The sequence below is a fragment of the Mustela putorius genome, unplaced genomic scaffold (genome assembly GCF_011764305.1).
Source record: "Mustela putorius furo isolate JIRA1106 unplaced genomic scaffold, ASM1176430v1.1 tig00003898_pilon_pilon_pilon, whole genome shotgun sequence".
NCBI classification, from domain to species: domain Eukaryota; kingdom Metazoa; phylum Chordata; class Mammalia; order Carnivora; family Mustelidae; genus Mustela; species Mustela putorius.
This window is the reverse complement of record NW_025422047.1, coordinates 8,131,924-8,146,801: the sequence shown is the minus strand read 5'-3', so window position 1 is coordinate 8,146,801 and position 14,878 is coordinate 8,131,924. Positions and strand designations below refer to the sequence as shown.

Genomic DNA, 14,878 nt, shown 5'->3' with positions numbered 1-14,878 from the left:
GGGGGAGGGACAAGCAGACTCCAAGCTGAGCCAGGAGCCAGAGGCAGGGCTTCATCTCATGACCTGAGCCAAAATTAAGAGTCGGTCATTAAACCTAATGAGTCACCCTACACCCCTGATTTATTTTTTCTAGTGCAAATCTACAGAGTCTCTTCAAAAATGGTACTGGGATAGGTAGATATCCAAGTGAAAAAAAAAAAAAGTTTGACTTTAACTGCATACTGTGTACATATACATATACAACACATATATATATAATATATATGTATACATATACATGTATACATATACATATATAATACATGTATATATATGTATATGTATATATGTATATATATATATAGTACATTTAGAGTATGCATATTAAAGTACATATATAGTACATATATAAAATTTGACTTTAATCTAACACCATATATGTAGTACATGTATATACACACAAAATAACTCAAAATGAGTCAAAGACCTAAATAGAAGAGCTAAAACTATACAATTCTTAGAAGAAAACATTGGGGGTAAATCTTCATGACCTTGGATTTGGCAATGGTTTCTTAGATATGACACCAAAAGCATACAGCCCAAAAAAGAAATTAGATAAATTATACTTCATCGAAATTTAAAACTTTTGTGCTTCAAAGAAAACCACAAAGAGAGTGAAAAGACTATGCACAGGAGAAAACATTTGCAAATCATGTACTTCACTAGGATCTAATATCTGGAATATAGGAAGAACTCTTACAGCTCAACAAAAAGACAAACCAATTAGAAAATAGGCAAAGGACTCAAACAGGCATTTCTCTGAAGAAGATATACAAATGATCAAGCATGAAAAGATGCTCAGTATCAAGAGCCAGCAGGGAACTGCTAATCAAAACCACAATGATATTATCATTCACACCCATCAGTATAGTTAGTATCAAAAGACAGTCAGTGTTGGTGAGAATGTGGAGAAGTATGAACTCTCAATATATCGCAGGTAGGAATGTAAAACAGTGCAGCCTCTGTGGAAAACAATTTGGTGTTCTTCAATAAATTAAGCATAAAATTACCATAGGACACACAATATTACTCCTAAGTATAAGTTCAACGAGAATTAAAACATATGTCCACACAAAAATGTTCCAAGTGCCCATCAACTTATCAGCGGATAAACAAAACATGGTATATGCATATAATGGAATATTATTCAGCCATAAAAAGGAATGAGGTACTGGTATATGCTATATTGTTGAAGAACCTTGAAAACACCATGTTAAACGAAAGAAGACAGTCACAGAAGGCCACCTACTATATGATTCCATTTATATGAAATGCCCAGAGAGAGAATAAAGTAGATTAGTGGTTGTCCCTGCCCCTGAAATAGGAAATGACTGCTTACTGGGTACAAGATTTCCATCTGGGGACATGAAGATGTTCTGTAACTAGACAGCAGTGATGGTTATACAACATTGTGAATGCACTTAATGTCAATGAATTGTATATTTTAAAATGGTAAATTTTATATTATATGTATTTGTCTCAATATAAAAAAGAAGAGAAAGCACCCAGTGTGGTCTTTGCACATGGTAGGTATTCCAGTTGTTGACGTTAATGACTACATAGCATGGTTTGAGTCCATCCCAGCTTCTAGTGAGAGCAGATTTTGCCCTGCACAAACATGGCCCTATGGATTTACCAGCATTCTCTAGCTACTCTGCCTGCGGATCATGCACAAAGGCTTAGCAACTATACTCCTTCCCCCTTTAGACCATATTCCACTACTGTGCTAGAAGCCTTCAAAGAATTCCTAGACCACTTCTTTTTTTTTTTTTTTTTAAATATTTATTTATTTATTTGGCAGAGAGAGATTACAAGTAGGCAGAGAGGCAGGCAGAGAGAGAGAGGAGGAAGCAGGCTCCCCGCTGAGCAGAGAGCCCGATGCGGGACTCGATCCCAGGACCCTGAGATCATGACCTGAGCCGAAGGCAGCGGCTTAACCCACTGAGCCACCCAGGCTCCCCCTAGACCACTTCTTGCTTCCTGCCAGCCACTAGAAAAGCTGACAGCTTCGTTCTCTATTACTTAGTTAAAGCTGAGCTTGCCACTGAGAGTTAGGGTGGGAGGTGACAGTAAGGAGATATTTAATTGGACAATGGTAAGACAATTCCAAATTCAAAATGGTACAAAATCCCATTATTCTGAAATCATATAATTAACTCTAGAGCAGAGATTCTCAATGTTGGCATGTTGGATATTTAGGGAAGAATAAATTCTTTGTTGGGGGGGAGCGCGCCTATCCTGTCTATTATAGCACATTTAGCCGCATTCCTGACCACCACACACCAGACATCAACGTTACGCCCCAATCCTGAGAACTGAAAACGTCTCTAGATATTTTGTTGCCTAGGAGCAAAAGAGCCGTCAATTGAGAACCACTGCTCTAGACTAAACCATTGAACATCTTATCTAACATTTACATATACAAAGTGGTGCACCTTAGGGTTATGGGGCTGGTTGGGAAATGAGAGGGCAAAACAATCTGGACTACCTTGGACTGCCCTGGATCGACTTCCTGAAGGCTAACATGTCTGGGAAGGGGCCATGGGAAAACTCAAGCAGAGAAAGCTGAAAAATCTTTTTTTTTTTTTAATTTTTTTTAAAGATTTTATTTATTTATTTGACAGACAGAGATTACAAGTAGGCAGAGAAGCAGGCAGAGAGAGAGGAGGAAGCAGGCTCCCTGCTGAGCAGAGAGCCCAATGTGGGGCTCGATCCCAGGACTCTTAGATCATGACCTGAGCCAAAGGCAGAGGCTTTAACCCACTGAGCCACCCAGGCGCCCCAGAAAGCTGAAAAATCTTAAAAGGACGTTCCTAGGACCAGAACAATGGCCACCCAAACTAAGAGGAGTTAAGAGTAAGGCACAAAGCACCTGGTGACCAATGTAATGCCATTCTTCTGCTTATTTAACTCCCTGGAGAATGCATGACTCTCTCGAAGACAGTGAAGAACTGGTCCCTGCCCTTTGCACTCTAGATGCCTATCACCTGTGCCCTGGGGATAAAGGCGCCTGTTCAGATACTGCCCAAAAAATAAAGACGGCAACTGCCTACCTGAGAGTCCCGTTTTCTCCTTTGTCCAGGCTGGTGAATCGGCTGTAGAGGCGGGTGATCTGACTGTGGGAAACTGAAGAGCACAAAATTAGTCCCAGTTGGCAAAGTCACCCTCTACTTGAAATGAACTTGAGTCTGGCCCTTCAGAAGTCAACTGCCTTTCTGGTCCCAGCCCACCATACACTTCAAAGAGAGTAAAATGGGGAGTTGTCTCAACTCTCACTCATTTCTAGAGTGTCAAAACATAAATTTTAAAAGCTAACGAAAGGAGTTAGAAAATAAGTAAATTAAGAGCAATCAAAATGGACTCTCGGGGATGAAGTCTGGGCTTCATCAGGGCTATACACTAAATGTCAAGTGGTTAAGATTTAGCAAAACAAAGCCAAATTTAGTTTAAAAGGAAATTGTGAAACTTTAACCTTTTTACTCTTTACACCTTTTCACATGACTTAGAGGCTATTAACTGTATGCTCTGATTAAAAACACATACCTATTAATCAGTTTGAGGTTTCAGGCTGGCAATGCCAGGTTGGTTAACTTGTACTTAAAGACTGGGGCAGATTCAATTTTTATTTTATTTTTTAAAGATTTTATTTTTAAGTAATCTCTATACCCATCGTGGGGCTTGAACTTAGAAAGTCCCAAGCTCCATCAACTGAGCCAGCCAGGTGCCCTGGGACAGATTCTGTTTTTATAAAATCTGGTTTGTGAACACCTGGGTGATTCAGTGGAAATCTGGTTTGCTCCTGCACCAAGCTTTAGTGGCTTTTCTCTTCCCTCAGAACTGACATTTAAGTAAAAGATCACAGGGTCAGGTCAGCTTCTTTTCTGTGACTGCAGGAGCTCCACTGAGCTCCCTAACCCAGAAGCAAATTAGGCAATTTGTAAAAGATCAGGTTATCAAGAGATAATATCTACAAGGAAGCTATTTTCCTCCTATTTTTTTTTTAATTTTTAAAGATTATTTATTTATTTATTTGACAGAGCAAGAGAGAGAACACAAGCAGAGTGGGAGAGGGAGAAGGGGGCTCCCCGCTGAGCAGGAAGCCTGATGCGGGTCTCTGATCCCAGAACCGCACAATCACGACGTGGGCGGAAGGTAGAGGTTTAACAACTGAGCAACCCAGTTGCTAATTTTTTTAACTCAAGCATAAGCTGGCAATTAAAATGAAGTAATAACAGGCAGGTACACAGTAAGAATTTGAAAATGCATAAAGAAATTTCTGGGCAGTAGTTTAGTTTCCTGGCTGATGGGAAGTAGGAGGGAGAAAAAGGACAGTTATCAAAGGGGAAAAGACAGGAACCAAAAAGGGTGTGGTAAGTGTGGACTTTGTCCTAGGCTGTACCTTCAGGGGTTTAAAAGGGATGGCTGAAGGCAGGCTGACAGTAGCCCTCCTCCCTCAGCTCAACAAAATCTACTTGCACTTTTAGGAACAATGGGACAAAGTAAACCGGGGCACAGCGGGAGAAGCAGGAAGTGAATGGCCTGGAGCTAGGATGAGAAGGCACGCTAGAGGCAGCAGTGAATTCTTCAGCATCAGATTTCACCCCAAGCTGGGCTGTGGGTACTAGCTCTCCAAAGAGCGCAGAGAAGAATCAGTCCCAGCCAGCACAACACCAGCCCAGAGCCTGCAGGTGCCAGGCACGGAGGAGGTAGCTGGGGACCCATTGCCAACCCGTGCTCTCTGGTGGGGGTCAGGTAACAGACTGATCCCATTCATGGCACCACCGCCTACCTACTCAGTGAGGGGTGAACGAAAAGGGCTGCGGAGAGAACTCTGTGAGGCCAGGAGAGGAAAGCACTTGGCAGAGCGTCTGGTACAGGGTAAACACTCCAGGTTAACCATTCGCATCACCATCCTCACATTGTGAGCCTGGGTACAGTTTCACTGTTGCATTAATTAATCTTCACCTCTCTCCTCTCTGGCAGCTACAGCCATTTTCTTCAGGAACCTGACCTGTTTACCCTGGCTCTGGCCTCTGGCCTCAAAGGATGCTCTAGAACTGAAGGTCCCTTTAGTTTAACAAAAATAAGTCAGTTAAAGAATGACTAACTTTTCCAAAAGATTTTCTGAAAGAACAAAACTTGTTCACAATCTCAACACTACTGTTTTTCATTTCTTATACAAAGAAATGTATATAACCATTCAATACGACCCACTTGGACACTTTCCATAGTTGGAATACCTTCTCATTCATTCACTCATAATTTTTCTGTGTTGCTTTGGAGTCCTTCTTAATAACTGCAGAATATTTAGTCCACTGGGTCAGTTTTTAGTACCTAGACTATTACATACTTCAGATTACTTTCCTTTTAACAGGAAAACATTAAATTGTATTTCTTTTTATACTAGGTTGTTTTTCAAAAATATTTTATTTTTAAGGAATCTCTACACCCAACATGGGACTCAAATTCACAACCCTGCAAGAGTTGCATGCTCTATGGACTAAGACAGCCAGGCACCCCTTGTTTGCAATTTGAGAAAATAATCCACACACATTGTAAAAACACAGATAGTACAAAAGCGTACACAATGAAAAGTCTCCCTAACAACCAAGTTCCCCAGTTTCCCTTGCCAGAAGCAAACACTATTACCAGTTTTTTGTGAATCCTTCAAGAAATTCTATATATATTTATGTATGTATAGCTACTGATACAATCTTGAAACTGGCAGGAATTTTGTCGTCTAGTCCAACCCCCTTCAACTAACAAATGAGCCGTCAGACATCTTTCTAATAGATTATCTCAAAGAACACCTTAAAGTATGATTCTAAAAAGTCCCTTACCAAATACTGGTATGGTATTATATCCCATATTTCAGAAAAAAGATCAGCTTATGCCTGATATCCTTAAAAATATGGAATGCTTGGGGAACTTGGGTGGCTAAATCCATTAAGAGTCTCCTGGTTTTAGCTCAGGTCATCACCTCATGGGTTATGGGACAGAGCCCAGCATCAGACTCCAAACTGGGGGGCGGGGCATCTGCTTGAAGATTCTCTCCCTCTGCACACCCACCCCCCATGCTCATGCACACTCCCCCTCTCTGTCTCTCAAATAAATAAATTAATCTTTTGGAAACCACATGGAATGCTTCACAAATTTTCATGAACCATAAGCCTGCTATCTTCTAGGCAGAAGGGGGCTATATGGAAACAGTAGAGAAATGTACAACCAAATGTCAACTTTTAATATAACTCGATATGGTTAAATCTCAATCTATGTCCTAAACTTCAGAATTTATTCTTTTTTAAAGATTTTACTTATTTATTTAATTTGAGAGAGAGAGGGAGAGAGAGAATGAGAGAAAACATGAGCAGAGGCAGATGGAGAGGGAGACACAGACTTCCCTGCTGAGCCCAAGGTGGAACTCGATCCCAAGACCCTGGGATAATGACCTGAGCTGAAGGCAGCCACTTAATCAACTAAGCCACCCAGGCATCCCCAGAACTAATGTTTATTAAGAAGAACGAGGAGAAAGGAGGAGGAGGAAGAGGAAAGCAAGCTTCAATTTAGGTGCCAAATCCACCATGACAAGAATATAAAGCAATCTCCAAGGTGCAGAGCTCACAGCAACTTCAAAGTGCAGAAAGATATTGGAACTGCCACAAGAGAAGGCCAGAAGGTTTCCAGTAAACTAGTCTCACCAGAAGGCACTAGGCTAACAGGATCGGTGCCCCAAACCTGCACCAATTCTTGGTAACCGAAAGGAAGTCTCTGGAGTTGACCTCTCCAAAAAGGGTGTGGACCTGGTCAAGTATTGAATGAAGCTATATTTTTCTCCACTAATGGGCAAATAATTATTTTATACTGTTGGAAGATTACTTGAAAGACTCTGCCAATCAGACTACAGAACTCTCTATCATGAGGCCTCATGCTCAGAGGACAAAGGCATTTCTTTTTTTTTCTTTTAAAGATTTTATTTATTTATTTGACAGACAGAGATCACAAGTAGGCAGAGAGGCAGGCAGAGAGAGAGAGAGAGAGAGAGAAGCAGGCTTCCTGCGGAGCAGAGAGCCCGATGCAGGGCTCCATCCCAGGACCCTGAGATCATGACCTGAGCCGAAGGCAGCAGCCCAAACCACTGAGCCACCCAGGCGCCCCGACAAAGGCATTTCAGAGAAGTACCAAGGACTTGGTAGGAATGACAAAGGGAAGAATAAAATGAAAAGGGAGTAAGAGAGAAGTTATTTTCCCCTTACCATTATCTTAAATCTTAACACAGAACAGACTGATAACCTAGGTAAAACATACTAGTACAGCCAAAGGTAACTCCAGATAAAAGATTGAGAAGTTGAAGCCTGAATCCCAACCATTCCACACTCCAACACTTTCAGTTTCCCTTGACAGCCGGCTTCAAGAGCTGGCCTACTCTCTAAGGGAACCTATAGATTAAGAGACTTAAAAGATACTAAAGCAACAACAACAAACCACCTTGTTCTAATAGGGGAAATTTGAATATGGACTAAATGGTAGATAATACTTTTAAATTACTGTCAATTTTCATAGGTGTGATAGAGTACTGAGGTTAAGTAGGGAAATAAAACCCTTATTCTCAGGAGATACATGCAGAAATACTTATAGGCAAAGTGTTCTGTCACCTGCCTTTTAAATGGTTCACCAAAAGATAAATAGATATACACATATAAATAGATAAAGCAAATACACAGCTAAAGCTATATATATTTATCTATATGTAGATAAAGCAAGACGTTAACTGCTGAATTGAGGTGAAAAGTATATGGATATTACACTACTTTAACTTTTTTGTGCATTTTAAATCTTTCATAGAAGTTGGGAGGAAAAGTACATAGCTTTACAAAATCCCTTAACCCCAAACCAGCTAAAGGTGTTAGTTATATGTGATTTCCTATGCCAGAAGATAGCACCTTCAGGCAACATGGCTTGGCAGGTGAAGGGGTTCTTGCATTTTGAGATATTTTATTCTCAAGCAATTGCCTTTGCCAGGCTTGTGTTCTTTGTTGAAACCAAAGAAAAAAACCCACTATTCTATCATCACTATACCTTCTCAAACAAAACCTCACCAGCCTATAAAACTTACTTCCTAAATCTGTTTAACACCACCCCCATACCACATGACACACACCAGAACTAGAGACTAAAAGTAAATGAATGTAAAAAATAATAATTAAATTAAATTAATGGGCATTTATTATTACTCCACTAGCTTGAATTGTTTCTCACAGATTAAATGACTATTTAAAAAAAAATGGTTTTAAGTAATTCACAGCCAGTTTACTGCTACAGTTAAGTGAACTAAGAGTAGAGATTATAGAAACTCCCAAGACCGTTGTGATTTCCCCCCAATGGTAACTTTTATTCAGCTGGGCTTTAGTATATGAAAATGCTTATGTGTGAAAGAAGGTAATAGGACAAAGACAATATAGCAAATGTTTATGCCAACACAAAATGTTTTAAGGGATGCCTGGGTGCCTCCAGTGGTAAAGCATAGGACTCTTGATCCTCAGCTCAGGTCATGATCCCAGGGTTGTGAGATCGAGCCCTGCACTAGGCTCTGAGCTGGGCATGGAGCTGGCTCAAGATTCTCTCTCTCTCTCCATCTGCCCCTCCCTGGCCCACACTGCCAATCTCTCTCTCAAAAAAAATTTTTTTTAATGAAAAATGTTTTAATTTTCTTTAGACAATGTTTTTTTTTTTAAACTGTTATAAACATTAAGATGTCGATTCCTGGGGCGCCTGGGTGGCTCAGTGGGTTGAGCCTCTGCCCTCAGCTCAGGTCATGATCCCGGGAGTCCTGGGATCGAGCCCCGCATCTGGCTTTCTGCTCTGCAGGGAGCCTGCTTCCTCCTCTCTCTGCCTGCCTCTCTGCCTACTTGTGATCTCTGTCTGCCAAATAAATAAATAAAATCTTAAAAAAAAAAAAAAAGATGTCGATTCCTTTAAAAAGTTTTATTTCTGTAGAATTGGGAAAACAACTTGATTTCTAGTCCAATGCTCCCTGAAAATAGGAAAAGCATAAAATGCTGTCACCTCTCCACTTATATAGCCCTAGACATAGTTTTATAACTAGTTCATACAAATATTTTCCCAAAAAGATGACTCTTATCTATGATTCAAAATAATAGCTGATACTTACCTGATACTTATATATCAGGCACTATTCTAAGTAGATTATATAATTTATCTCATTTAATCCTCTTAAGAATCCTATGAAGTAGGTAATATTATTATTCCCATTTACAGATGACAAAACTGAGGCTTACAGGTAATTCTTACCTAGAATTAGTTGGCCAAACACTTGAGAGATCAAATTTCAAATACTGGCTAAGCCAGTCATGCAGGAATTCTACTCAATTTAGACTTACAGAAAATATGTTTAAATATAATCAATTCCAATGCAAAGCTTTCATATTGAATATAAAGTCAGTTTTTCTCAATTATGCCACATTTTCTCACTGGCAAAGGGAGTAGTAAGACGTATTACTTGTTCTTAACTTGAAGTGTTTCTGATTGATAGTTCCCTAAACTCTTTTTTAAGATTTTATTTATTCATTTGATACAGAGAGATACAGGGAAAGCATGAGCTGGAGAAGAGGCAAATGGAGAGGGAGAAGCAGACTCCCCGCTGAGCCAGGAGCCCGACATGGGGCTCCATCCCAGGATCTGGAGATCACGACCTGAGCCCAAGGCAGATGGCCAACCATGTGAGCCACTCAGGCACCCCTGATAGTTCCCTAAACTCTTAATGGAACAAGAAGCAGATGAAAACTGGACAAATCCCACTTCTCCACCTCCCCCTCCGGTATCTGTTTTTAGTCTTCTAAACCTTTTTTATCATGTTAAAATTACTACTTTAAAAGTCAACTGTGGTGATGGACACTAACAGGATCAAGGGATGGCTGTGTAGCAGGCTGGAGTAGAATGCTCGTGGAAGCCACCTAAAATGTCCTAAATTAATTTATCTAAATCTAATTCATTCATTCCTGGATCAGGGCCCAACTCCTGCTCTCTCCAAGACAGCCCACAGACTCTGAGTCTGAAGTCTGAAGGTGCGTGGCACACAATTTCAGCTACCTTATGTCGTAATGCTAATCCTAACTCCTATGGGCATCTTTTGTCACCATCTGTTTTGAGTACCTAGCACACAGATAATGCAAAAATTCCATAACTACTTGTTCATTAGGCTTTCTGGCTTAACATCCGTTTGCATTGCTTGTGGTTGAGAATCTCCTTAAAGATTTGATTCACTTTTTGGCAACTAGGGCAACAGCTCTTCCAGGAGTATGTACTTCTGTTCCTCCACAAGCCACGCAGTAAAATAACTCCAGTCCTATAGAGTCCAGGGTCTTTCCATTTTGTCAAATGTAAATATGCCCAAATGGGATTAGTGCTCCCTCATCTTGAGGCAAAAATAGCTTTTTTTCATCCTCACTGTGGCTTGCACTTCATGATTTGACTTTCTATTTTAAGTATGAATGCTTTAACTCTGGTGTCACCTTAGACCTAAAGCAGTTCTTATATTTATAAGTGTGGTCAGAGGTCATGACCACAGAATTTAATAAAATGATTGCTGACTCCCAACTGCCTTTATTTCTACTCTTAAAGAGTCAAAATGAGTCATCAAATGACCATAAGGTCAAGTAGCCAAACAAGTATTATACATTATAACCAGCTAACTACTTTCTGTTTTTCATCCAAAATCAGTAGGTGGTGTGCTTATCACCTCTAAAGGTATTTATGGAGAGGCTATGGGCCATCTGTTAGGGGATGCTAAAAGCAGTAAACCAATCTGCCAAGGGTAGGGGCTAGATAACATCTCTTCCACACTGAAGATTTTAAAAGCTAAATCTGTCGAAAGCACAGGACAGCATTCAGTTTCTCTCAGGCCACACCACTGCCTGTGAAATTATGTAGTTCCCTCAGCACCCTTCAATATTACCTGCATATGGATCACTGAATTACTGGACACCTCATCATTAAAGACAGGTTATCATGAAGAAACAGAGCTCAGACAGTTACATAACTTACATAAAATACAAGAGTCATAATGGATTGCTGAAAAAATAGTGTGTGCATTATCAAGGGCTATACAAAATTGTGATTATGTCACACCGAGCTTCTGAATTCCCCAAGCCCTGTTTCCCCTATGTTCGGTTTAATGAGGAAGAGACTGGACTATAAAAAACATCAGTGCCTAGTACAAACTCGCACTGAGATTTTGGAGCACATCCAATTTCTATAGCGACTGCATAAAGTACACCAGCATAGTAGAAATCAATATATCTGAAATTAGGACAGTAAGCATCCTCAGTCTAAGTAAAAAACTGGTGGTCACAGTATCCGTGCTTTTCTCTCCACAGGTTCAGAATGGAATCTCATACTCTCAGACCCCTCATTGTTTAAAGGTCTGCTGTCACCAGGGCACGTCTTCCAAAGCCTTACTATAGGATCTTGCTTTCTGGATTCATCTTTCCAGTTGCGGAAAGAATTTATTTATGATTTCCCACAGTTGACAGTGACTTTAAGTGCTTGTCCAGAAACGTCATAGGAACGGATTGGGTTTTCTACAGGATCCATCCAGAACTCCTGAATTCGAGGTTGGCGAGAAGAAAGATAAAAGGAAGGAGTTCGGGGACTTTCATGAGCAGGGATAAGAAAAAAGAGCGATGCCTGTGCTCTAAGGGTGATCGCGACTCCTGCCTTTGAGGGGAAGGACAACCCCACAGGGCCAGAGCCCAGCTTCTACGAACAGGTTCTCCAGCCCTCGGCCACGAAGCTGCAGCGCTGGAGGCTGCTCAGTACCGGGCAACCTCCGAGCACCCCAACAACGGACCTCAACGACAAGCCGCTGTCGGTTCTGAGGCCACTCACACGGGCCCGGCCGCTTTCCCACCCCCTACCGAACTCACAGCCAGTCTCCTTCTTGATCTCCTCGAGCTCTTCGTCCCGCAGTAACGTGGAAGCCCGAGACCCCATCACTGAACCAGGAGCTCCTTCGGGAGCAGGGGCGTCTGAAGCGACGGCGGCAGCGGGAGGGAGGGAGGGAGGGAAGGGAGAAAGGCCCAGGGGTCAAGAACCAAGAGGGCAGTGTTTCTACTGCGGACCAGAGAGGGAACCCAGGGGTGGCAAGGGGGGGCGGTCCCCCAGAACCAGCCAATGACGAGCGAGGCTGCTCCCGGCGCAGGAGCCGACGTCGGCGCTTGCAGCTCCAGCCCCCGAATGAATCAGCCCAGCGCAGGGCCGGGTATTCCTAAGGACGGACCACGCCCCCGGAAGCATGATGCCACCGGCCTTAAAAGGGCAATGCCACTTTGGCTCTACCGACCGCAATTAAAAGGGAAACGCCATCGACCCACTGCTTTACAGCGAGCTAACCTGAGGCAGGCAGCATAGCCAATCTGTTTCTTACAGAACTCTAAAAGTGGAAATCCCACCCACAGGTGGCAGGGATTGCAGAGAGAGACTATAAAAATAGACCAAACGTCTCCTGGGGCAACGCTGGGGTGTGTCTCTCGGGAACTGCATGCTGGGATTTCCACCTCCTCCTTTTCCTGGAGGTCCTCTCTCCTCCCGGCCGCTGGGGGCGCTCGGCCGCCAACCTCCGGGCCGCGCGCCGATTGGCTCCTTGGGAAACAGCCGGGACTTCTGGTTCCGACAGGCTGGCGTCCGCTCTTCGGTGTGGGTTTTCAGTCCTGTGTACTTTTCTCCTGTTTTTCTGGTCTCTGTCCTTTGATAACCGCCAACGCCAGCTTGGAACTCCCCGAGAGTTCTTCCTTCACAGCAGTACCTCCTTTTTTAGTTCAAGCTGTAAGAAGTCGAGCTTCATTTGGCTGAAATTGGGACAGGATTTCCCAAACTTCCTTCGGGGAAAAAATAACCTAACTAACGGTGGACAAGATTGAATTCCTAGCGTATGGCCCGCCGTTTATTTGGAGTTTCTTATTTTGTCTTAAAAATTAGGAATCTTCCATTTTATTTTTATGATATTTTTGTTTTCTTGTAAATGTTTAAGCCACCCGTTAACTAATTTAGCTATCTCCGTGAACCATTTCTTTTCCTCTGGCTTCAGCGTCTTTTCACCCCCTCCCCACTCTTCTGAGTGTTGCTTTATGCATAACTGGTTTGAGATAGGGAAGAACCAAACTCTAACCACTGTTATTTAGTACTTAAACTACTTTTAAGCTTTATCTAAGGGTTTGACGACTTAGCATAAGGCCAAGGTTCTAGTCTCACTGAGTCCTTTTCATGATTAAGCTGCCCTCGTCTGATCTAGTGTTGTCTCCCTTCAAATGCACTGACATGGCAGCCTGATTGATCATGCATAAATTGTGATAGTTCTAGGTCACTTATGCTTTGATTGGTAACTGTCAAATTCTGGATGTATTACTAATGTAGAAGAGGCCAGAAGAATTTAAATCTTAGATGTTTCTGGGTGAGCCGCTTATGGCAGACATTTTGCCAGCATTGGTTTTCTTCCATTTGTTCTTTCAGAATTTCTTTCTTTTCTTTCCTTCTTTCTTTCTTCTTCTTCTTTTGGTTGGTGATAAAAAGATACATGTATGTGCTATTTAAAAGCCTCTAAAATGTTCTGCTTGTTCCATTTAACTAAGGTATGCATGGTAGTATTGCCCCATTCTGTCGACAAAGAAGTCAAACCTACAGTGCCTAAAGTTTTACAGCTTTGTTTCCCATGTATAAAATAGAGATGATGCTTGGAATAGTCCTTTTCTCATAATTGATCTAAAAAGATGTGCAAAACTGAATTACTCTCATATTTTTCTTTTTCTTGTCCCTTCCAAGTATGGGGAAAGGGAAAAGAACCTCATTCCCCTAAAATATTTTTTAAATCCTAGATCTCTTTTATTTTCAAGTGTTTGGATAATTAAAGAAGATATCTGAAGACTGCTTTTGGAATCGAATAGCATGGATCCTAGCAGTGACTACCATTTCCTCAATCAGATTTTGTGGAGAAGGGTGAAACTCACTTTGGTTTCTGGCGTATTTGAGGGAGTTCTCCAGCATGTGGATCCTAACAAGATTGTTGTCCTGAAGAAAGGTCTCATTTTATTTGTCATTATCTTCTGCCTTTAAGAAATTAGTTAAGTTTGGGTGAGGACTCTGGGGGCTTCATTAGCAACTGAGAGGGAGGCATTCCTATTCTAGGGAAGGGTTAAGAGATTAGAATGCTATTTTCTCTAATGGTAAACATAGCTGCATCTACAGGCTTGTCCCCACTTTTTTTTTTTTTTTTTTAAGATTATTTATTTGACACAGAGAGAGACAGCAAGAGAGGGAATGCAAGCAGGGGGAATGAGAAAAGAGAAGCAGGTTTCCCTCTGCAGGACTTGATTCCAGGGCCCCCAGATCATGACCAGAGCCAAAGGCAGATGCTTAACGACTGAGCCACCCAGGCACCCCTTGTCCCCATTTTTATACTTTGACATGATAGTGGAAATTTTTATTGTATAGATTGTTTTTCATTGGGTGCTTCTTTTAAATTTCTTACTATATGCATATTGCAGTTAAAAATAACTGCTCTACTGGATAGAATTACTTTTGGCTTCAACAGAAAAATTCACAAAGACAGCTAGGTGTTAATTTTTGTCATGCAAAAGGAAGTCCACAGTAGGCTGCTAGGGCAGTGGCTCAAAGATGCCAGGAGGGAACAGGTGTCTTGTGGTTTTTGCCACTTCAGGAATAATGTATTATTTTCATGGTCTCAAGGTAGCCTCTATACCTCCCAGCTTCAGTTCTGTTCATTATAAGGGCCACAACTCAGGAACAGCCAGGTGGAAGAGATGCATAA

At 41.6% G+C, this 14,878-nt stretch overlaps 2 protein-coding genes across 2 annotated transcripts in view; one reads left to right on the top strand and one right to left on the bottom strand.

The window, feature by feature from the left end:
- CHP1 (calcineurin like EF-hand protein 1) overlaps positions 1 to 12,306 on the bottom strand; it is a 47,156-nt gene extending 34,850 nt beyond the window's left edge. Inside the window, exons 1-2 of the mRNA XM_004751128.3 lie at positions 11,982 to 12,306; positions 3,093 to 3,165 (exon numbers count right to left, since the gene is read on the bottom strand). Of these exons, the coding sequence (XP_004751185.1) occupies positions 3,093 to 3,165; positions 11,982 to 12,048 (140 nt within the window). The 5' untranslated portion in view covers positions 12,049 to 12,306. The remainder of the gene's footprint in view (positions 1 to 3,092; positions 3,166 to 11,981) is intronic.
- A 343-nt stretch (positions 12,307 to 12,649) lies between these two features.
- Positions 12,650 to 14,878, top strand: part of EXD1 (exonuclease 3'-5' domain containing 1) — a 33,003-nt gene continuing 30,774 nt past the window's right edge. Inside the window, exons 1-2 of the mRNA XM_045067633.1 lie at positions 12,650 to 12,750; positions 13,944 to 14,128. Coding sequence (XP_044923568.1) covers positions 13,996 to 14,128 — 133 coding nt within the window. The 5' untranslated portion in view covers positions 12,650 to 12,750; positions 13,944 to 13,995. The remainder of the gene's footprint in view (positions 12,751 to 13,943; positions 14,129 to 14,878) is intronic.